This window comes from Carex rostrata, chromosome 8 (genome assembly GCF_964058835.1).
Source record: "Carex rostrata chromosome 8, lpCarRost1.2, whole genome shotgun sequence".
NCBI classification, from domain to species: domain Eukaryota; kingdom Viridiplantae; phylum Streptophyta; class Magnoliopsida; order Poales; family Cyperaceae; genus Carex; species Carex rostrata.
This window is the reverse complement of record NC_135925.1, coordinates 2,568,356-2,593,366: the sequence shown is the minus strand read 5'-3', so window position 1 is coordinate 2,593,366 and position 25,011 is coordinate 2,568,356. Positions and strand designations below refer to the sequence as shown.

The following is a 25,011-nucleotide window of genomic DNA, read 5'->3' as shown; positions in this document are numbered from 1 at the left end:
GTCGTATCATTTGAGACCTTTATCAACCTAAAACAAACGGAATAAATTCATGGTTCATTTTGTGTAATTTATTCACTTTATATCGGACGGTTTGAACCAAAAAAACAGGGGAGCAAAAACCTCGACCGTTCAAATTCGGTTCCATATCTGGTCAAAATTGTTCAATCTGCTTTAAAATTAGAAACCTTTTTAGTTGTATACCGAATTTGATCAAATTTTCGTTGGAAATACCCCTCCAAAAAACAGAGCTTTGTTAGGCGAAGAAGACATTGCTTTTTAAAATGATCACAGCCGTCGATCAAATGATCAGCCAAGATGTCACTTAACTAATTAACCAACAGCATTGCTTTTTAATATTTTGAAAAGAAACTAATTAAACAATACCCCCATCACCTTTTCATTTCGTATATATATATATCATATTATCATTGACCTCACACCTCACCTCCAAAAACCAATCTCAATATTTTCTCTCTTCTTCTCTCTTTCTCTACATCACAAAACACAAAACAAAGAGAGAATGAGAACACACACAAAAATGCATCCCCGTTTCCAACTCGTACTAACTTTTTCCATCTTTCTCTCCTTTGTTTCTATTTCCATTGCTCAATCACCTCCAACAACCCCTCCGGCCAATGCCCCTCCAGTTACTACGCCTCCACCAGCAACCACACCGCCTCCTGCCGTCACACCTCCTCCAGTTGCAACACCACCTCCAGTCGTCACACCTCCTCCAGTCGCCACACCACCTCCAGTTGTAACACCTCCTCCAGTCGCCACACCACCACCAGTCGCCACGCCTCCTCCAGTTGTCACGCCTCCCCCAGTCGCCACGCCTCCTCCAGTCGCTACACCTCCCCCAGTTGCCACGCCTCCTCCAGTAAACCCACCACCAGCTACACCTCCACCAGTCATGGCACCACCACCTGCCACACCACCTCCTGCCATACCACCACCGGCCACACCACCACCCGCCACGCCACCACCAGTTGCTGTTCCCAGTGTTTCTCCTACCCCATCAGTGTCCCCACTGCCAGCTGTCAAGTCACCTGCACCAGTAGAGGCTAAAGCTCCACTGAGCTCTCCCAGTCCAGTAGCTCTGACGCCTGTAGAGGAGCCCAGTGCATCAACCACAGTCGATGGATTTGGGACACGTGTCAGTGGATCCATGTTCGGGTTGGTTGGTCTGTTGGTTGGTGGAATGGTAGTGCTTGCTTAGATTATAGCAGATCGATCTTTTGGTATATGCATGCATGCGTGCTGTTTATTTAATGATGCCTACGTTTTACTGTTATTTGCCTTTTGTTGGTCAATTTGTTCTTTGTGACTATTTTTGAATGCGTCTGTTGTTTTGTAGAGATCACATATTTTAGTCAATATTTTGTATTACCATTCATGGTTATTTTGTCATTGAATTAATAAAGATATCTTGTTTTCTACATCAGCTAGTTTTGCACAAGTAATTTTTTAATAATTAAGAACATCAACAATATATACATTTATTTATTTATATGCAAACCGATCGATATGCCCTGTATTTAATTATTTATTGGTTAAGTCTCTAATTACAATCAATTGTCATCTAACTGAAATTCTTCTTATAATTTCCAAATCCTTGATTTGAAGCATGTTCAAACTCGATTAATGAAAAATGATTTTGGTTGGTACTAAAGCTCGAAATATGAATAAATAACTAAAAAGCCAACATGAAACCCCATTATGTTTGGTCTGATATAACAAAGCATTGGAAAATTATTTTATCATACTGTTTTTTTTTTTATATTATTATTCTTTTAGTGGGTGGCTGGTTTGGCAAGAGAGAAATACACTATAAAAGACTGACACTTTTCGCGACGGAGTACCGTTATAAATATGTTTTTTTTATTCGCAACGGAGTATCATCATAAAAGCGTTTTTTCTCTCGCAGAAAGTGCCTACCTTATTGTTGTGATAATAATCACCTATCATCCTATCGATTATTATACTGTATGTCTATAAAACTGGCTGCACAATTAAAAGGCAATGCGAACTGGAATTTATTTGAACGATTAATTAACAAGGGGTGCTTGCTCTAATTTTTTGTTTTTAGTTTATAAAGAATTGGTTGCTGGTATAAATGATAAACCAATAAACAAAATCTGAAAAAGAAAAGAAGTGAATTTTGTTTTTCTGAAGAGTAGCCCGTTATCCATATAGTGAATAGTTATTGGGCTGAAATTGGCCCATCCATTTTAGACAGTTCTTGTTTCTTTATCTATAATTAATCTCTCCTATTTTATGTTTTTTTTCCTAATTCCTAAAACATTGTATTTATTATTTCTTTTTGATGAAAAATAGGGATCTAGCCCGTATTTGATTGAAATAAGATTGTTCTGTTACATTGGATATGTAACTACATAAAAGAGAAAATAAAATCTACTCAAAACAGATTGAGTAGTCAAGTACAAAACAAATATATAGGAAATAAGAAAGCAGTGTATTTATTATTTCTTGTACAATACTACAAAGAAAGATGTAAGAATGGTACAAGTTGAGCCTGTTTCACAGATCCAGTAAACATAATGCAATTATAGAATCTTTTATAATTGTGTGGGGAGCCCAGATCCTCATATCAATATGCATGTGCAAGAAAACATGAATCAATCACTCTAATTAATTACAATCACGCTTTGTAATTATAACCTTACAGCCAATACCATCAAAAGTGTCCCCAAAGTGCACAACCAAGATAACACCCCACATCCCTTTTCTAATTGATTTGACCCACTAAAAAAATTAGGCAGGTTGCTCAGGTCGCCGTCGCTGCTTGTACCCGGGCTTGAAGCAGATTGCGGGTCGAACTTAGATGAACCAGGTGCGCCGACCGGAGCTCCGATAGGGGAGATTGTGCTGTTTCTTTGTACATTTATTGCAAGCTTCATGCCGCCTAAGCAGTGCGTCAACACGTTGCAAATGAAGTACCTGTCTCCGGGAGCGGTTAATGGAACAGTCGTGTTGCCGGTGCTTGCTGTCAGGAGTGCGTTGCTGGTGCTGCAGTTGTCATAGCCTAATTTGTCGACCTCATTTATTGCGTGATATTTGTTGTACTGGAAAACTGTCACACATATTTTTTTTGAAAGGTGTCAGTTATTGCATATATAGTATATATATAACTAATAATGTGTAAACAAAATAAAAACTCAAAAAAGACAGTTAATATATAACATTTAATTTTTAAGTAGTGCAGAACATAGTTCAAAACAATCTTTTACAAGTTAGAACATACCAGCAAATCTACATTTCCAATTGTCCAAAGTAAAAAAGAAAAACAGCTATGTACCATGATTGAAATTATGATAAAAAAAAAAAAAATAGATACCTAAAACATCGCCGACGTAGAATGTTTTGTTACTAACCCACGAGGGGAAGTCTGCGCTGATGTCCCAACCAGCACTGTTGCCGACTGTATATACGCTCGCTTCTCCCGTGAGGACGATACCCATGACAACCACTGCAGAAAGAACTAGCAAGTTCCTCATCATGGGGAATTATGAATATGCTATCAAACAAACACAAGAGGTGTCTAAAGGATTTAAATGGGGTTGTATTGTATTGTTGAACATTAGTTAACCTAACCATGCTAAAATGTGGGAATTTTGATTTGGATGGAACTTTTGTTCAATTTTGTTACTGTTTGGCAAAAATTGATAAGACTTTGCCAAAAAAAGTTTGTTGGGGTTTGTTGGGTTGCCTTTTTTTTTTAGTTTGTGTCACTGGGTAGGAAGTAGATTCAACTCCAGAACTGAACAGCAGTTGGGTATTGCTTGCATCAGTATTCAGTACAACTTTTTAAGTGATTTAAAAATAATTTGTGATTGCTAATTAGCCCCAGAAATGACGTCATTTCAGATTATATATGGATGAAATTTATTTTTGGTTAATCATGTATTTGTTAATGTAAACAATTTGGTGGGATGACACGTACACACTTCATATTATCAAGCTCATAGTCACAAGATTGCGAATTATTCGCAAATTAAACTCCAATAATTTATTTTTTGGTGATGCCGAACCGAACATCAAATTATTCGGTTGACTGAATTAAATCCAAATAATTCACAAATTTTACGAATTATTCTCGAATTTTACAAACTTTTTTTCGAATTTTTCTCATAACTTTTTTTTTGGTTCTTTTGCAGGACTGAGATCTCTGATCTTGATAATTTTGAATCATTCCCGAATAATATCCGAATTATTCCCGAATCACGAATTTTTGACATCGCCGAACCGAACCCAAATAATCCATTTTTCACTATGATCAAGCTAATAAAGAATTGCATTTGATAATCATTGCTGTATATTCGAAAAATTAGCCCGAATTTCAAGTATTTGTGTTATGCGCTAATTAAATTATCCCCAATTTCAAGTATTTGTGTTATTCGCTAAATAATTAGCCCCAATTGCAAGTATTTGCGTTATTCACTAAATTAGCCCCAATTTAGGTAATTGTGTTAACCCACCAAGACTAGAATCTGATGGTAGTGATTCGGTGCCAAATCTCAACAAGGACTTGAGTTGGAGCTTTAGTTTTAGGGTTGTATTTGCTTGTACTCAAAGAAAGAAAGTACAAGTAATTGTTTTGATAGACATCAGATTAAATTTGATTTGATATTTGCTTAGAGTTATTTTTGTGTCTCTGGTTTAAATTTATAATACAAATTTTATTATAAATCATATGTACGAATTTAAAAAAAAAAATAGTTCTGATAGAATTAATCATCAACACTAATTCTTTTTGGGGCTGACATAGTAATTAATAACCTACTAAACATTAGGTAATTGTCAAGTGGATATGCGGTAAAAAAAGTTTGCGAAATTGTTTTATCAAGTGGATATCTGGTCCAGATACATGCACATACAAGATTTTAACCTTAATCTAGAAAAAACAAATTAGATAATATGAATATTTGTATGCATTTCATATTATACTTCTACTCAAAGGTTTAAATAGCGTTTATCACATTATAGCGGAATGGTCGAAAAAATAACACTATTGTCATATTGTGCCATTATAGCGTGGTGCCGATAGCGTCATAGCTTTTGTGGTTTGAAAATATAGCAACACTATAGCACCACTATAACGTGTTATTTAGAACCTGCTTCTACAACAATATAAAGCAATTTATTTCGTATGGTTTAGTATTATATTGACGTCTTGTGGTTTCACACTCTTTTGAATTATTTTAGTTGCTATTTTTATTTGATTATTTTCCTAAGAACTTACTTTTGAACTTAAATTACATACCGTCAATCTAATTTTCTCTAAAACATGCATTTTCAACTTAAATTAAACCTGAAAGGAATACAGGAAGGTTAAAAGTCTCGTTTCCTTCATTCCTAAGTGTACATTAGTATTTCTATTCACAATAATTGCCAAACTTTATTATGTTGCCAAGTAGGTTATCTCTGCCCTTATTTCTGTTATTAAAACATTAAAATGGAAAAATAAAATTAGAAAGATTTATTAACTGAAGAAATATAATTTTACTGATAATATAAGCTACTCGTAACAATATGAAAAATAAATAGTAGAACAAGTGAACAAGTACAACCAAACAGGATAAATCAACAATCAATAACCTCCAACAAAAAAGCTCATAATAAACAGAAAGCCCATAAATAAGCCCAAAACAACCAAAGCAAGCACTGCCTCTCACCTAGCCTGTCTCAGCCCATGAAAGCAAGCCCAAGTGTAGCCAGTACGCCAACCAACAAGCCCTTGATAGGCCCACTCTCCATGGCCCCATTTGTATTGGTGGTGGATTTGGAGGTTGTGGTTGCCTTTGGTGGGGCTGCCTCAGTTGCCGGGCTTCCAGACGGAGTCGATGTCTTAGGTGTGGTGGATGGGGTATTATCAGATGGTGTAGCGGGTGTGGTTGCAGGTGTAGTTGGCGTGGCGGAAGAAGCAGCAGAGACGGGGACGGCTAGCTTCATGCCGGCAGAGCAGTGGCCGGTTGACCCGCAGATGAAGTAACGGGTACCGGCCTTGGAAAGGGTGATCTTTGTGTTCTGGTCACTGTATGACTGGATTAAGTTGGAGGAAGAGCAGGAGCTGTAGTCCGATTCGCCGACCTCATCAACGCTGTGGAAGCTGCCATACTGGAATGCTGGTTGGAACAAATGTACAAAATTTCATAAGCCAGCTAGTAAGTAAAATAATTTCATTACAGAAATGTACATTGTTTTTATAATTAGGGAGTTGTTCAGTTGGAATCAAGCACACTAATCAATGATTATGCCCTCTAAAACCAAATAATTGAATGACTATATGAAATTCAAATTGAAAAACAGAACGGAAGAAGACATACTGAGTGTATCGCCAACAACGAAGGTCTTGTCCTTAGCCCACGTCGTATAATCCACACTGCTCGTCCATCCTTGCGATTCACCGACTACATAATCCTTGCCGTACACCGGAGCGGCAACTAAAGCAGTAGCAATAACCAAAAGAGCAACAACAGAAGCCATTGCACTGCCCCCTTAAATAATTCCTAATAATTAATCTAGCTCTTGCTAAAAAACAGAAGGTGTTACTTCTCTTGAGGATAACACTTCACAGATGAAATGTGTTATATAGGTAGAGATTTAATTGGAAAGGACAGGGTAGAGAGAGAGAGTAGGGTCGATTGATAACTAACCTCATGATTTGTCTTGGATTCAGTTGTTGTTGGTGGTTTCTTATTGGTCAAGACATACTTGCTCTCACTTAATTTGGTGCACCTAATATATACTTTCTTTGAAAATAAGAGTTCAACTTTACAGTTAATTTGCTTCCTTTTTGTGCCACCAACTACAGGTATATTTTGCCATGTCAACGCGACATACAGCCTACCTTAGTTTGTACTCCTCCTGTCCCTGTCAAATTATGCAATGTCAATTTCTCTGATTGTAAGCATTTCAAGAAGAGCCATTAATTTTAGGAGATGTCAGAAAGAAACATTGACAGAGCAGGACCAACAAATTTATTCTGGAGTTTGAATCACAAAAAATCATCAGCAGTACTGGAGGTCATGGAAAATTAATTTTTATTTTTTGATATTTCTGGGTGATGATACAGCTAATTAATTAGGTAGGAATCGGGAGCCGTCTGATTCACATCAAGATTCGTGCGGATAACTTTAAGATTTGGGTTATCAAGTGTGCACGTATTCTAATGTGAAATTGGACTACTCTGATCGGACATCGAATCGAATTTAATTCAATATCCATCAAATCGCCGTCCAATCCAATTAGAAGAGGTGTTCCGGATAGGATTAATACTTCTTTATGTCAAAAATAAAATAAAATAAACGCGAGCAATGCTTCTATATATTTTTCTAAGCAGCAGGCTTAACTATCTATATTTGCCAACGCAATAGAAACGGATTCAAATCTCCTGCTCCTTGGGGTGCAGGAAATTTCTGCCCCAGAGTCACTGCGGGATGAAACCGGATACTGTTAAAGAATTTAATTACTGTTACTTTTTTTAAATGAGAGCCCACCCCGCAGTGACTCTGGGAGCAGAAATTTTCTGCCCCCAAAGAGACAGACGATTCGATTCCAATAGAAACATGTGATGTTTCTATAATATAGATTATAGCCAACAAATAATATTATTTTAGAACCCGCACTAAAGTTTGCCAAATCTTTTACAGTGGAACAAAACAGATGCCAGCCTATTGCCAAAACATAATAAAACAGAATATCCCAACAAGACTGAATCATTAGTTCGGTCACAACTACATCGGAAAAAAAAATCATCTTTATTTTGATAATTTAATCTTTCTAATTTCTAAAAAAAATTGAAATTAGAGCGGCAGTGATGCTAACAATCATTTGTGCATCTAACATTCTAACTACTCCATTTGTAAATAGATGTTCGGAGCAGAAGTGTAGACTCTTTGAGCAGCATTGTCTTCAATTTGTGGTTAGGATAATCATCCAGTCATTTTAATAGGTTGTCAATAAAAGATAAGATAACCTTAACCTGCTTTAAGGATTTTCTGTATAGAGACTTTGTACTGTGGCCGTGTGACCCTCCGTGTAGCACAAAAATACAAGCCGTGAGCAAAAAGTTATCAAAAACTTTGTTGAGAGAGCAATAACCAAGTACTTAATTGAGTGAATTCACATCCCCTCATGGTACCTCTCGGAGAATACGGATCCTCTTTGAGTTCGGATGTTATATTGTTATGTAGAGTTATTTAGGGCTGTCAAAAAAGTTCGCGGCTCATGGCTTAGCTCGCTCGCTAACAACTCGCTCGATAGTGGACCGAGCTGTTAATGAGCCAGCTCGGCTCAGGCTCGGGTCAAAATAAACGAGCTAAGTCAGGGGTCAGCTTGGACCGGACCAGCTCGGCTCGTTAAGCTACAGTGGATTTAGGGTTTAGCCCTGTATAATTTTAAGTCCAGTTCCATTTTCAAAGGCGCAATTATACAAAATTGATGTATTTTTTGGTCTGAGAAGAAAGGATATGGGCTTCAGTTGCTTGAAGATGTGCCTGCTGAACGATTTCTTAAATTTTTTGAATGAGCTTTCTTATTTTTATATTTTTGAATTTGTATAATAGCAGCCCAATAAAGCTTAGCAAGCCAGCTCGTCAGCTCGCGAGCTAACTCGGCTGGCTTGTCACGAGCGAGCCAGAGGTTTTTGGCTCGGATGACCTAGGTCCAACTCGCTCGGTCCAGGCTCGGGCCAAAATAAACAAGCCGAGCTAAGGCCCAGCTCGTTTACACCCCTAGAGTTATTGTTTTCTTTTGTTTCTTTATTTTCAATATCTTTCAGTAGTTAAATTCAAGTACAGAGCAAAAAAAAAATTATAGAGTGAAATCTTATTTAAGGTATAATTTTAGAATAATTATATCATTCCTCTCACCCCTGTTCCCTCATTTATCCCCACACTCTCTCTCTCCAAATTAAATTCATTAACTATCTTTTTTTTCTCCCATTAATTCCGCTAAGAATTTTCATTTATCCCCGCATTAATTACTGTCCTTTAATAACAATCCCCGCATTACTGTCCTTTTAATAACAATTATCGCATTAATTATACTGTCCTCTAATAACAATCTCCGCATTAATTATAATGTCATTTAATAACAATCCCCACTAATAATTATTTATCTATTTATTGATGTTCAAAAAAGTATTTACCATTGTTCTGACAAGTATTTATCATTGTCACGGACATGATAATACTTTGATTTGATTAAACATTACTTATTGACAAGTTCAATAAAGTATTTATTATTGTTTTGACAAGTATTTATCATTATATCTGAGAAGTATTTATCATTGTTTTTGACGTACATATGTTTTACTGAAAATTACAATTATGTCTGAGAAGTATTTATTCATGTAACATAAAATATTTATCCATGTAACATAAAATATTTATCATTATGCTTGAGAAGTATTTATCGTTGTTTTTGACATACATATATTTTACTGAAAATTGTAATTTAAAGTTGATAAAAATTGATAACAACCAATTATTAAAAAAAAATAATGTTATATGGTTTAAATTATTTATATGAAAAATATACATTAAACTTTCGTTGGGTCCATTATTATATATGAATTCATATAAAACTATAACAGATTTCAATTCATGCAACATATCACTACAACAAAATAGACACTTTTTGCGAGGGAAAAAACGCATTTACGACGGCCGTCCGTCGCAAAAAGAAAAAACTGAACAATGAGAGTAGTACGTCGCAAAAAGTCATTTTTTTATCCTCGCGAAAAGTGTCTCATTCTTGTTGTGTATATACATATTGCCTTTTGTACACATGCAATCCCATGTGATCCACATAACATATACTCCTCAAAATCCAATATAATGTTTGTTTATATAGAAGTTATGTCTTTATCACTTTGTAACCATGTGATCAAGCTTTGGCCGAAAATTTGTTAAGTGGTCCCCAGTTGTGCGGGGACAATCCAAAAAAAAAAAGAAATTTTGTGCGGGGAGAATTAATGGATTGATTTATTCTTTCATAAATAGATATCATTGCATAGGTATTAATATTTTGCAAATTCAAGGTAAATACTTTGATGCTTCAAGTTAAATACTAACAGTTTATGAAATGCTTATTAATGACTGAACGGTCTTCCCATGATTTGTTTGACAGTTTGTGCGGAGTTTTTTGCAGAGATTGTTATCAGTATCCATAATTTTATCTTTGTCAATTTTTTAAGCTTAAAATATAAGTTTATGTAACTTTTGTAAAAAAATGATAGCAAAAATAAAGATACCTTTCGTTTTAGTTAGATGGTCTTAATTTAATTTTTGGATTGTCCTGTGTTGCTATGTGGTAGTGCAATTATATTAGGATTTAAAATGATTTAGTCCTTTCAATTTTCCAAACTGTGTGATCTGAATGTGCAAATTGTGAAAATTGAATATTCAGTCCCTTAATTTACCTCTGCCCAAATATGCATCCAAAAAGTATTTCATTCTTTTTGGATAATATATTTTTATATTTCTAGAAGCTTTTTTTTTTTTTTGGAAATCCTGTCGGAACATTAATGTAAGATTTTAGATGTAGAGATTGGGTTCTGTTAGGTAGAGGGTGCACATTGTAGGTGATCTAACCTTGTAAATTAATATTCGACAGAGTTCTCTGTTGCTTGAAAAATGAGATATCACCTAATACTAATAGCAATCATCTCTCTTTCGGACAAAGAATGGCCATGTCATATAATTTGAAATGTACTACTTTTAATGAGATTTAGAGAAAGAAATGAAGAATGAAAGTTTTATTATTTTGTTCTGATCTTTACATGTGATGTATATGGATATTTGTAATCCAAATTTTGTTCTAGCTGTTGGTTGTATTCCTAACCCACATCTAAGTGGTAATTTTGTAAATTTATGTCTTTAACTTTTTATCTTTTGTAACATTAAATTAGTGTTTTTTTTAGAGTAATAAGGCAATTGTCATCTTATGATTTTTTATTGATAAAATATATATTTACATTTTATTGGTCCTACAAATTAATACTTATTGATATTAAACTATTTACAATCCTAATCTAGCTACCAGAATCTTAACATAACCTGCCTCATCTCAGAGCCTCCGCTGCCACCTAATTTACCAGTATCATGACCGGTCATCTCCTGCCTCTCGCTGCCTCACATTCCTTGCCACCTCGCCTCGCATTCCTCGCCTCACATTCCTTGTTACTTCGCCATTTATCCCCGTTGTGTGCTACCACCCTCAATCTAGGTCGGAGGGAACAGCCGAATCTGCGCCGCCCTTCTCGCAAACAACCCTTGCTGCCTCGAGCGACTCGGCCCTTGCGCAAACAACCCTTTCAAGAAGTACCAATGATAATGCCTATGCATTTCGTATGTCATATAATTTTGAAACAACATGGTACTATACATTATATCCGTCGAATTCTACTGCTTATATATGAATCGTTTCAGTAGTATTTTACTAGTAATTTGTTCTGACATTCAACGATAATTATACTTCTTGAAATATATAGCTTTCTTTGACCCCCGAAATGCGTAGGCGTTGTCATTAACACTAATTTAATGTTTCAAAAGATAAAAAGAAAATTAAAGGCATAATAAATTTTACCACTAATTAGTTTTAGTACAAATTGTAAAATCAAAGAAAATATCCATCAAACTGCAAATAGGATCAATTTTAACTAATAGTATGTCATACCGCTGTAACGCATACTTGCACGTCATATTTTGTGGAGATCACGCATGAACAACTTCCTTTCTTTTTTTACATTTGCGCATGAAAAACTTTAAACGTACGGTTGGATAGAAATAACAGGTCTGTTATATCTTTGGAATAATAGCATATTTATTTTCATATTTTGGAGCTCGAATTAAAAATTAACATTTTTGTCCTTTATATTTTATAATTTTTATAATAGTTACACTTGTTAGTCCTTTTATGAAATAAAATTACATCACATTAATTTATTCACTCAGTGCGTCCAATTTTAATTTCTAGTTCCGAACCTGCTCGGCCGTCTGATATTTTTTTGTCACTAATGTATATATCGGATAGGTTTTGTTATCATTTGACGATCCGACTAGTTGAAATCCAATGGTCCTCTGTCTTGTGTTCATATTTCTATTTGTGTCTTGGTTGATAGAGGTAGAGAATGTAGAAATAGAAGGATCCCAATCTACTGCTATTCATTTTCTCTCTCTCTTCAAAGAAGAGAAGAGAGAGAAAGAACATCACGTGGAGGATCGAGAATGTAGAGGAAAAAAATAACCAAAATAAGGCAGATTTGTGAGGAAGGTGATAAGACAATAACAAAGAAAACATAGATACAAAATAAAAAAGGAAAGACAAAAACAACAAACTTTAGAACTTCGTAAAATTTCAATACAAATACATATAACAAACCAACAGCTGACAAAATATTCTTTCTTCCCATTTATTTTGGATTTTAACTATAATACAATGATAAAAAAAAAATTAGCATACTCAAGTAATTAGGGGTGAAAACGAATCGGATACAAAGCAGATAGTGATAAAATCATATCTGTATATTTTTTTTTTCAGATACAAATACGGATTAGATATTAGACGAATACATATTCAAATTTGATCCAATACTTATTAAAAATATCAAAATTCATAATATTTATCTAATTATAAATTGTGAATATATAACATTAATTTTTTCATAATATATATTAAATCATATAATGTATATATCTACTATTCGGATATGGATAATTAAAACTTAAAGTTATATCTATATTCATATAGCTATTCAGATATCGTATATATATATATATATATCTAATTTTCGAAATATTATCCGCTCCGTTTTCACCCCTACAATAATACAAATGCCTAGAACTTGGGAATTGCTGCACCTATGAACATCTCCATGCCAGTGTTGTCCTGATTGATTGATTGCATCACTGCAACTAATGCTTCATCAACTTTTGATGAAACTAAACGGTATGACATAAGAACTGGTTTGTTTCCTTTCATCAAAGTAAAATTTTCCAGGCCAAGCTCTTCCCACCGTGCCAATTTCACCGCACCATTCGCATCCCCGTTGCTTTCTTCCATCTTAAGATCAGAGCCAATGTCGCACGATTCAATCTCCAAACCGTCGGATTTGTTTACAAGAAGTGTGAATTTTGACACACCCTTCGCTCCGGGGCTTTTTAACGCTTCGTCAATGCACGCAGAAGCAAGTTTTTTGTAATTGTTTATGCTATCATTTTTCATTCTTGGTGCTTTGAACAAGACAGTGGTGGTAGCCTCAGTAGAAGAGAATGAATCAATAGGGGTGGACCTGAGGTGTTTCGGATGGGACGGGCTCTGGAAATAGTTGAGATGAAACATCGGGCTTTTCGAGAGGCGGCCATCAGCTAACATTTGCATGTGAATCTCGGTCCATGACTTGAGAAATCGAACGAGGAACAGAGGATCATTCAATAGTAAGCTTAATGAAAATCCAACAGCATATCCATTGCCCTCAAATTGTGTTACCTACAAAGCAAATTATATATATGAACTAATTGAACTAAATTTGTAACACTTACAAACACTAATGCACTATGTTATGTATTATTATTATTCTTATTTTTTGAAAATTATTTGATACATATGGTCACTTATATTAACAATGACCTCTGAAGATTGATTTGCTAGGATATGGAATTATGGATTATGGAGAGATTTGAACACCGTTCTGATTTATGCCAGTGCCAGTATAATCCTGGAAAAATAAAACAAAATGAAAAAGGGAACACAACCAAGACTCGCCTAGCTAATCAAATATATAATGGTTTTTCTCCTTTTGATAAATAGATATAACAATTTATCTTTCATCTCAACCAGTACTGTATGTTGTAAAATATTGCTGGCAAAAGAAAAAAAATCCATTATAGAAAAACACGTACAATTAATACTGAAATCAGGGTTAAAAGTCGAGACAATCATAAATGAAGGTTAATCATATAAAATTTTCTTGCTATGAATGGAGGTCAATTTTATACTATCCATAGAATTTTACAAAAAAAAAAAAAAGTTAGTAATGTGTAGTACAGATTATCAACAACAACAAAAAAGAAAAAAAAAACCTAACATCTGTTACCCTACGTACAGATAAGGATATGGTTATAAACAGAAAAAAAAAATTATCAACTGTATTCTGTCCGTCAAGTTGTTCACTTAAATTTTAGCAAACCATTTAATTAGCCAACAACCCCTGACCCCTCCATCATTGAGATATCTCAAATTTTAAGTTGATCTGTAAAAAATTCTGAACCGTGCAAATACTTTCTGCACAAATCTCAAAGCAACAATAATATATATTACCCGGTGCATTCCGAATAAGCACCGGAATAAATATGGTTCTGCTCTAGATAAACTAAAATCTTCAGTTTTCTCAAGATGTGTTTGGATCATCAAGAATAGTATGGTGTTAGCACTGTTCTTGAGTTAGCAACTATTTTTCTTTACTATTTTTACGTTTGAATCACTCTAAGAATAAATTTTCTTCCTGAATTAGCTTTGTCCTTGCTAACTCATCCAAACGATGAAATAACCCTAACTCATATTAGCGCTATTCTTGTTATTCTCATAATTGCATTCAAATGCACCTCAGAGTATAGGGACTCTCCCTCATCATTTAGATCTATAATTAATTACACTTATGTCTAAGAAAATTTTAAATTTTGCAAGCAATTTATTCTCTTTCTTCTTATTTAATGTATAATCAATAGGGATGGCAAAATAGTCCAATTGTCCCGGCGCCCGGTCTTACCCACTCGGCCCGCCCTTATCTGGTCGACCTGACACTTTGATGGGTTAGGTAAGGGAGGGCCTAGAGACGGGCCGGATTGAGTCTGGGCTTATGTCGAAGCCCATGAGCCTTTATGTTAAAAAAAATAAGCAAACTAGCCTCCTTTATTTGCTATTAAACTATAAATTATTTTGTTGCTCCAGTAGCAAAATTACATTGTTATTTGTTATTAAAATATGATTTTTTTTTTCCATTAGATAAATCACATTATGAATTGTTTTGTTTCTTATACGGTTCATTTGATGCGGTTGAATATGGATGGGTCAGACCCATTAGATTGGGCTGAGCAAGTGGACCATCAGTTTTTAATGAGCAGGTCGGACATGAACTTAGTAAAATACTCGTGGGCTCGGCCTGTTGTCATTCCTGATTAATCAACGGATTAATCAACCGTTTTAATTTATTTCATCCTTTTTACGTTATCGGATTACAAGATGAGCATAAAATTTGTAATAGCGGTCTCAAAAAATTATTTTGCAAGTTTAAACCGAACCAACCTCTTCAGTAGTTATCAGATAATGACATCACACTAAAGTCATCCAAAATATTTCCTCACTATACCAGAGATTTATCAGAAAAAAAAAATTATGAAATTATGAAAACAAACTAATACCTGAATGTAGCAAAGCGCACAGAAATCAGGATTCTTCATGTCAACATCCCTCCAATCTGCAAGCGCCGCTTCCTTGTCGGTCCGATCCTCCGCAGCGATGAACTCATCCAATTGCATCTCTATCGACGCCTGAACCAACCGTAATCCGGCATCATTTATCTTTATCTCCCAGCATCCCTCTCCTTCCCTGTCCTTCCTCAGCCTCCCGGCCAGTTCAGGCCAATCGGCCAATGCCACGCTCATCGATTCCTTCACCCAGGCTGCTGCTGTCCATGCCGACTCCTCTTCGCTGCTTTTGTTGTAGTAAAACACCATGCGCAACCGGCTTTGTAGGAGCTTTTGTGTTAGAGTCGTATTCGTCAGGTTGACGCGGCGCGACTTGCCAGGGGATATGATCTTGCTTGGTATGATTGATTGAATGGCATCAATGTGGAGCTGCTTGGAGCTGGCCATGGAATTATAACTCTAGTTAGATTATGTTTTGTTGTTGCGAATTGAGGTGATAGGAGAATTTATGTAACCTCTGTGAGCATAGTTTCCTTTATATGGTATTTCGTAGATGAAACCTGAATTGCTTGAAATTGGCAAGTAATTCATTAAAAATTGATTGCTGAGCTGTAGAAAGAAATTGTCAGTGTGGCCCAGACAAGGTCCGTGTTCTCTACAATAGCTCCTCTAGAATGTTTACAAGGTTTCCGAAGTTTTAATTTTGTAAAGTGTGTTTCAAACTTTTAATTTCTATGATAATAAAAAAGGTTTAGTAATAAACATATACAGAATTAAGTGTGAATATAAATTTTTAGAGACATCTTAACAGTTAATATGATTATTTGAAAGTCAAATATTAATACTATTTACTTCTTATATGTTATTAATATTCTGAGTAAGTATAATATGTAGTATTCTACAATGTAAAATAATTTCCAATCAAGCCAAAATATATTTAATCTTATTTAGATTATAGAGAATCTGCTTTAAGATTCATATTAGATTAAAACAAACAATGCAATTTTTTTTTGAGAAACAATAAGAGTCGTGCCCTCATTTATATTAACCAGAATTTGTTACATAAATGACAGGTTACAAATAATGCAATTTTTATTTAATAATAGATCATTAACACACTGGATCTAAACTTATTAATTCTCATAATGAAGATGTCTATGCCAATCAACAAATTGTAATTCCCACAATACACAAATATTCTAGAGTTGGACTGGGGATCTAGTTGGGGGTTGGCATTAGCGTTTGGAATATTGTAGCAATGAATGAGCAATCAATATCGTTTTGTTTTGTTTTGGTTTGGTTTGGTGATCAGTTCCGCCAGGTTTAAATTTTTGAGAGGTACCATAATAATATAACAAAAAAAATTTGTCAACCGGTAGGATCATAAATTCGTAATAAATAGATGCTTCATGTTGCAACCGTTACGATGTTAATTACTTTTATGTCGCTGGTGTTGTTATTCTGTAGGAACACAGATATGTACAGTAGAAAAGGAAGAATTTGCATTCAGCATTTACGGGGGAAACTAACAGATCATGAAATAGTGTATATTTTTTCTGCACTGATGACACATAATGGGATTACATTAATTAAAAAGGAGTGAAATTTTTCCTGAAAAAGGCTGTGCGATATATTGATATATTTCAAAAAAAAAAAAGGCATTCCATGTTTGATCTCTATGGGAGAGTCATTAGCAGTGATTTTGCGTGGGAATATTACTTCATCAATGTATTTCTTTGAACCTCTGATTTGCTAGAGCAGAATTTTCCTAATTGTACATTGTGGAAAATAATATGAACGAGTTTGGCTAGTATATCATCAGTGTCATTTTAGTCTATATAACACCAACTCCAAAAACCTATCGAATCGAGTTCAAATGGTAAATCCAAATCGTTCAAACCAATCTACTTCATTAGTTGTGCGTTTACATTTAAATTTATAACTTTTGAATTTTTTTGATATCAAGTCAAGCGGTCAAATGTGTGAGTTTTTAAGTTAATTTTAATTCATTCATTTTTCAATATTTTTACCGCTTAATTTGATACTAAAATAACTTGAAAATATAAAAAAAAAAATTGCATGTAAATGCATCACTCATAAAGTAAATTGGTTTGAACGGTTTGGATTAGTCGTTTGAAGTTTATTCAATCAATTTTGAAGTTAATGTCATGTGACATCGATGTCATACTAACCGGACTCAATATGAACAGTTGTAAATATGTAAATGCAGTATGAAATTGATATTGGAGGAGAAGCTGGCTGAGCTGCACTGTTTACCTCTGTTTCTTCCGTCTGTAATGCACAAATTAAAATTAGAGAATGAAGATATCTTTAATTGAGGAACCGTTAGACTTTTTTTCCTCATATTTTTGTTTGGTGGAGCATGGATTTTTTTGAAATTTACAGTAGCTCTATCTCGATTAACTTTTATAAGCTATATTCCTTACAAATTCCGATTCCAAATGGAATATACGACGAAATAAGTAAACATGTATATAAAACCATAAGTATAATCGTACTACATATGTTCTATGTTGAAGCCCGATAAGAATGTGCATGATTTTTGGGTTTAAAGTTTTTGAGTTAAGGGTTTAAGGCTTTAAGCTATGTTTATTCCCCTTCTCCTCCGCAGTCTGTTGTGTGCATGTAATTGATATCACCTGAGGTTCCTCAATATTTGAGTTTTACAATGCATAAGAAAGGGAAATGCATAAGGGGAAAATTAAGACGGTTACAAATTCATAAGTGGACCCCTTTTTTTTAATAAAATTAGAACTTTCACATGCAAGCCAGAAACTTGTTGAGATTGTTATTCCAGTACTGGTAAAATCAAGGTTCTAAATAGCGATTATAGCGGCATAGCGGAGAGACCAAAAAAAAAAGCTATTACGAATAGCGTAGCTATAGCGGAAGCTATCACACATAGCGATTTTTCCTTTTCAAACTTTATATTCTATATTTCTACTAATTATCAACATAATCAATATTAGAGAATTGATGTAACAACTAAATGACAACTAATCTAAGTCTATGCTTTTTATCAATTACGCAAATAAGAATGAAAAAAATCTAAAAAGTAACATTATTTAATAGTTTATACTTCATAGTATTACATATTATAATAGACAAAAAGCAATTAATTTTATAAGGTAAATGAAGTCAATATACATATTTAAACATTTTATAATTATAATAATAATCAAAATCAGCTTTCAATTGAAACGAACGATAATAATTTTACAAATGAATACTATAAAAAAAGTAATCAAAATGAATAATTATTATTTGAATATTTTTCAATATAGAATGATATAATAAATCACAAATAAAAATAGAAGCATATAGTTTGGTTTAGTATACTTATCGTAGAAGACCATGTAGCATTAGAAATAAGAATAGAAGTACAGAAGTCCATATAAATTGCAAAAAAAAAATCATGTAGCATAGCGGTAGCTATAGCGGGTCTCATATAGCGGTAATAGCGGTCAGCTATTATAGCTATAGCGGTTGTAGCTGAGTTAGCGCAATTTTATCTCATAGCTTAGCGTTTATGGTCCGGAAAAGCTATAGCGTAGCTATAGCGCCGCTATAGCTAGCTATTTAGAAGCCTGGGTAAAATAGACACATGACTGCTGATTTGAGGGAGAAGAATATATATATATATATATATATATTTTTTTTTTCCAACAAAAATGAATGAGAAGCTTTGCCGTAATTTTCCGAAATACTCTATATAAGTATGTTAGGTATGCTACTTCCAAGGAAATGTTCAATTTCTAATTTCGATCTGTAAGTAACACTTGAAGCAGGATTACGCACAGTAACCCTAAACCCTAAACACGTAATCTTGACTCTTGAGGTTTTTTAAGAGTATACATGAAATTCCCCAAACATTTATGAATCAAAAATTGGTTGGAAGATTTAAAGTTGAAAGACTTTATATGTATTATTAATAAGCAAAGTACTGTGGAAAAAGCAATCTACGTTTGATGAATAGCGGAAAGTACCAACAAACCTTTATCCAACTATTGAGGAATGAATAATTGACATTGGCATGCAACCACAAATGTACTAAAAGATGCTTTTAGGGGTGATTTCTATCCAAACGTGTCTGTATCCCACAACAAGAATGAGACACTTTTCACGAGGATAAAAAAGTGACTTTTTGCGACGGATTACTCTTACTGTTCAGTTTTTTCTTTTTGCGACGGTACTTTTTGTAACAGACGACCGTCGTAAAAATATTTTTTCTCTCGCAAAAAGTGTCTACTACTGCATTAATTCCGATCTTGACGGCCAATGGACAGTTTGTCAAAAACAAAAAACAAAAAAAACGCTCAGATCTTGGTATAGAATATCGACCGTTCGATTAGAAATCGAGTCAGTTCGGTTTACGTATGTAATGTATGAGATTCTTTAATATTTATGTCAATACGAATCGGACAATTCGAATGTGTTTTGCAGTAGCCAAAAAATGATGTTGCATATCAAACTTATCAACACCATTTATTATCATTTAGTAAGATTTTGGAAGTACTATATTATTATTTAGAAATTGAAATAATTCAATTAAATGATTGAATCATGTCCATAACAAATAATCAAAACTCAAAGATATTTCTCAATTACAATATTATCTCCGTCACTAAATGCTATTATGAATTTCAAGATACTAACATTTTTCTTAATTTTCTACTTGCAATAACAAAACGATCATCGTGAAAGAAAATTACCTCAATACAAGGTTGACAGCGCGAGTTACATCACTTCAAGAAATAACAAAAGTCATTGGTTTAAAAATTTGGCAATTAGAAAATTTATATGCTCTTATCCGAAAAAGTATGTGGAATTAACACGCCGAAGGTTTAATGACACCTCATCTCTTTCTTTTTCAGTTGAGAAAAGTTTGTAGACATTGGTGTTGCGGGTAATATATTAACAAAAATATGAACTTTAATAGTTACTTTAGTGGCAGAAAAAGTGTCATATGACAATAAAGATGGGTGTAGAAGTTTAATGGTTTGAATTTTTGATGCTCCTCTCCTCTCTAGTGGCATCCCTATAATTAAGTATATTTGTTTTTTCTATAAGAAATATGGACCGAAATTTTTATTTATATTCTTTCAGAAAAAAATAATAAATCAAAACACCTGAAATTATGGAGAATTCCACATATACTCGAGTTGCCAAGTCAATCTGCAACTCTTTTGAAGCTTTTAGAGGGCTGTCAAGTCAATTTGCGACCCGGATAGATGTGGAATATATTCTTCCAAAATTAAAGTGTTTTGATCTATTTTTTTATTATGGTATAAATAAAAATTTCGGAAATATGGAGGTAAAGTCTAAAATTCATTACATGATCAATTACATCTGTAGTCTAGATATTTAATATTAAAGAATGACTGGTCAATTCTGTATTGAGGTTTGGTTAACTAATATTTGATACAGTAATGATTGATGTGATAATTAATTATCAAACCAAATAAGTAAAAAGTCAAAGTTTTTTTTTTAATTTTTCGATTATCTTTTAAAAGTTAAACTAGAGAATTTTACAGTCATATTTTTCATTTTAGACTTAAATTAAATTTTCATAATTTTATATTTATTTATTTCAATTCAAGTAGATATGAATAGAATATAAAATTCATCCTGGTAATCAAATTCATTTTAAAAAAGATGTATTTATATATAATTATTTCTATAATATAGAGTAAAACGCTATAAAAACTAGTTACGTAAAATGAAAATGTTATATAATTAGTCACATTCACATTTAGTTTTCATAGCTTAAAATTCTAAATTCGCCCATTCTCAAAAATCTTTGAAGAAAACTTAAAATGACAAATAAAAATTAAGAAGTAAAATTGCAAGATACATAAATTAAAACAAAATATAACCGTGATAATTTATTCAACACAACATAACATCTAGATTGCAAAAAGATTCCAAAAAATACATAGAGAGCATATAAGCAAAACTATTGATTGCTTCACAAATACAAATATGATATAACTATATCACCAGCAAATAGTGTCACAACACACCAGTCCCTTTGTTGACAACATAATTCTATCTGACCTGTATTCATGAAAAAAAGCCAATAACTTGCAATATATTATGACAACATGGCAAAATGGAGCACCACAGCTAGTGTACATCATGAAGGTGTAAAAGTTACAGTATCTACATTTATAAAATTAAACTAAAATTAGAACAAATATAACTAAAATTGATTAATTTTAACACAATTTAAAAAAACACCACACTCATGCAATTAATTTTAATTCTCAAAGTGTTCAGAAACTTAAAAAGATTTTTTCACACATCTCATAAAGTAATTTATGAAATGAATGAATGAATATAAAGAAATAAAAAATGCTATTTTTCTTTTGAAAAAACAGGAACCTACTTTGTTCCTGCTCTTTCTCATTCAATGGTTGATTTTCATTGAGATTTACGCATAAAAAAAATCTACTTTTCTTTTGAAAAAACAAGAACCTACTCTGTTCCTGCATTTTCTCATTCAATGGTTGATTTTTTTATGAATCTATTTTTTTTTTTTTTAAAAACGAAACCTACATTGTTCCTGAATTTTCTCATTCAATGGTTGATCTTCATTGAAATTTACGCATAAAAAAATTTAAACAGTTGAACGAGAAAAAAATATTCCGACTTTTTCAAGAAGAAAACAATATATTTTCTCCCAATATGAATTCGTATTTTTATTAACATGACATATATTGATATCATTTCTATTTATGAAACTAAAATAAATAAAATTACCCATATAGATAATCTTAAAGAGAAGGCTTTTGAGAATTGCTCATTCACCAATTGAAGTGCTAGCTTCTATTTTTTACATGAACCTAAGAAACCAAGTCATCAGCACAAGTCGACTTGGTTTCTTTTAGAGATCTCTCTCTCTCTAAGTCCATATTGGGTTAAGGGCTACCTCAAACTGCATTCAAACCATTCTACAAGGACACAAACCGACTCAAATCTAATAAATTATTTTTTTCGCTTTATACAATGAATGTACACACCATTTTAATGGTCGGACAAAGCGGTGGATCTTGGCAGCTGGCAGTGCAATGGGGGTAAAGATATTAACAGATAAGGTTTGGCTCCATACAGCGCACTCACTATAGAATCAAAACAGAGCTGCACATGGTTTGTACGCTGCATGAAGCCAAAACTGCTCTGTTAAAATATTTACCCTGCAACGGTGCTATACGATTGGTGCATGCGGTGTAAAATCTGTGTACGGGTCAGAGGAAAGTGTAGATTATCACTTTGAAAGAGGCAAGTTCAATAGTTCATTGTCTCTGGTCGAATGCATTGAATTTTTTTTGTTTTTGTTGACAAAAGAAGAATAATGTTTGGGCTGTCAAATTCGGCGCGTCGTGTGGTTTCCTTGTCGGAACGCCGAACGACGGGTTTTGAGTTCATTGTATTTAAATTCCTGTCTATATTTTTTTTTCTAAGGAGAACGCCTATGAGCATTTTATATTAAACATAAACTTGAGTGCAGAGGATATATTACAGTGAGCTCACAAATATCTACCTATTTTTATTATATGGAAACATCATATAATATTTTTTTTTTGAGAAAGATCATGTAATATTTTATTTTAAAGACATGCTAACTGTTTTCCAGCTCAATTTCCGAGTAAAATTTTCAACTATCGACTTTTGATCGGGACAACATTGACGGAACTAGAAAATTTGAATAAAGAGAGCTAATGTATAAAATGTAATATGTAAAAAGACTTTATGGTAAATGAGAATTGAACCCATGATCTTGCACATACCAACTAGAGCACAAACTATTAGACTATCAATACATTTTTGTTATTTTGTGAGAGGGGCTAGACTATAGAAAAGTTCAACTAATTTTTAATATCATAATTACTAATTTTAAAATCATAGGGTGACTTAATTAGCACCCCCTACCATACACGTAAATCCGCCCTACGGGACAACATTTTAAAAGATCGCTAGCGACTTTTACATCTAACACTTTAAATTTAACATTTTTAGTCTGTAAACATTGCTTCATATATGTCTGTATAATGATGATTTTAAATTTGTAAATCTAACAACTAATTTAAATTTTTATCTTCTTAGATCTGACGCTAATTGTTGCATTTAATTAATTTCTTAAATCCAAACTTTTAGATTTATAAACTTTGTTTCACATGCATGCTTGTAAAATGTTGAATTCAAGCGGTGGCATAGCCAAGATTTTGAACAAAGGTGGGCAAAAAAAATGAAAAAACTACAAATTTCATCCAAAATTTTAAATGTTAATTATATTTTTCTTCCATATCCTCATCCAATTTAAAAAATAGGAAAATAAAAATGTAGAAGAAAAAATGAAGAAAAAAAATATAAAATTAATTCAAATACAAATAAAAAAACACAAAATTATGATAAATGGAGGCGTACTGGATTCCTAAATAGAGAGAATGAAGAAAAAAAGAAAAAGAAATGAGAGTAAAATTGATAGAAATAAAGACATCTTATTAATTTAAAATGGAGTGGAGGAGAAAAAGATGGAGCCGGCTCTCCTCTCAATAAATCTCATATATTACCTCTTTATGTTTGATATTTAATTGTATAGACATAACTCATATAATTTCATAACAATCTTTTTGATGGATCATGTGCATCAGGTTCAAATGGCTAAAGGAGTCATCTTCTCTAGGAAGTATTTGAATATCCAAGATACAAAACTAGATCTGGAAAAAAAAAATACGAAAATGGAAAATAAAACAAAAATTTCAAGTTAATTTCTTGCAATTAGGATGCGTTTGGTTGGAGCAAGAATAGTACTAACCTGAGCAGGGGCGGAGATAAGAAGAACACATGGGGGTCAATTGACCCCGTTCATTTTTTTTAATTTATACATGATTTTGTATGTAATTTAGAGTAAAATGTCACGTTGCGGTAAAATTGACCCCCATTCTATACACAAAAATTTTATATGATTGACCCCATAGTTCGAAAGTCTGGCTCCGCCCCTGAACCCGAGAATAGCACTATTCTTTTGAGCTATTCGATGTTTGGATGGAGCAAGAATAGTACTAACCCACTATTCCTTGTTTTTCTTATATGGGTTAGCTCACTATTCTACTAACCCAACCAAAAGTTGGGTTAGCTACTGATACAGGCTAAAAGGGCTTATGCTGGGCTCGTCCTACTAGAGATCGATGGCCGAGAAAGATGGTTTACAAGACTGGGAGATGATCTCGGGTTCCCCAAGTCAGAGGAGGACTTGAGAAACTTAAAGAAATCTCGGATTTCCCAAGTCGGAAGAAGACTGCGAAAAGCTTGGAGAGATCTCAAAAATATAGAACTAACCTGTGATATTTCCGAGATGTGTGAGTGTGTAAGCCAGTATTGCTTAGTGTCTGCCCTTGTCTTGTCAAAGAAAGGGTTTTATATAGTCTGACCTCTAACCCTTGAATCGTCTTGCGCGTATGTCAGGTCGTAGTCAGTTATGAGATCGTGTGATAATGGTCACCTTATAACCGCCCCTGTCGGCACTTTATACGGT

General features: G+C 33.6%; 4 protein-coding genes across 5 annotated transcripts; all 4 read right to left on the bottom strand.

Moving 5' to 3' along the window:
• Window positions 1-448: 448 nt before the first annotated feature.
• Window positions 449-1,438, bottom strand: LOC144557818 (uncharacterized). Of its 2 annotated transcripts, none has more exons than XM_078306425.1 (2): window positions 891-1,438; window positions 449-839 (listed from the first exon to the last, which is right to left on the bottom strand). In XM_078306425.1, exons 1-2 carry the CDS (start codon window positions 1,168-1,170, stop codon window positions 607-609), a joined length of 513 nt encoding a protein of 170 aa, XP_078162551.1. In that variant the 5' UTR covers window positions 1,171-1,438; the 3' UTR covers window positions 449-606. The 2 variants fall into 2 exon arrangements, with proteins under 2 accessions (XP_078162551.1, XP_078162552.1); XM_078306426.1 differs by having other exon boundaries at window positions 449-803.
• A 1,111-nt stretch (window positions 1,439-2,549) lies between these two features.
• LOC144557817 (stellacyanin-like) lies at window positions 2,550-3,615 on the bottom strand. The gene is made up of 2 exons (XM_078306423.1): window positions 3,359-3,615; window positions 2,550-3,094 (listed from the first exon to the last, which is right to left on the bottom strand). Exons 1-2 carry the CDS (start codon window positions 3,519-3,521, stop codon window positions 2,676-2,678), a joined length of 582 nt encoding a protein of 193 aa, XP_078162549.1. The 5' UTR covers window positions 3,522-3,615; the 3' UTR covers window positions 2,550-2,675.
• A 1,884-nt stretch (window positions 3,616-5,499) lies between these two features.
• Window positions 5,500-6,578, bottom strand: LOC144558688 (blue copper protein-like). Its single transcript, XM_078307533.1, has 2 exons — window positions 6,348-6,578; window positions 5,500-6,146 (listed from the first exon to the last, which is right to left on the bottom strand). The coding sequence occupies exons 1-2, from the start codon at window positions 6,505-6,507 to the stop codon at window positions 5,707-5,709; spliced, it is 600 nt and encodes a 199-aa protein (XP_078163659.1). The 5' UTR covers window positions 6,508-6,578; the 3' UTR covers window positions 5,500-5,706.
• Window positions 6,579-12,814: 6,236 nt separating this feature from the next.
• LOC144558814 (HXXXD-type acyl-transferase family protein) lies at window positions 12,815-15,963 on the bottom strand. The gene is made up of 2 exons (XM_078307692.1): window positions 15,447-15,963; window positions 12,815-13,515 (listed from the first exon to the last, which is right to left on the bottom strand). The coding sequence occupies exons 1-2, from the start codon at window positions 15,897-15,899 to the stop codon at window positions 12,865-12,867; spliced, it is 1,104 nt and encodes a 367-aa protein (XP_078163818.1). The 5' UTR covers window positions 15,900-15,963; the 3' UTR covers window positions 12,815-12,864.
• Between the last annotated feature and the right edge of the window lie 9,048 nt (window positions 15,964-25,011).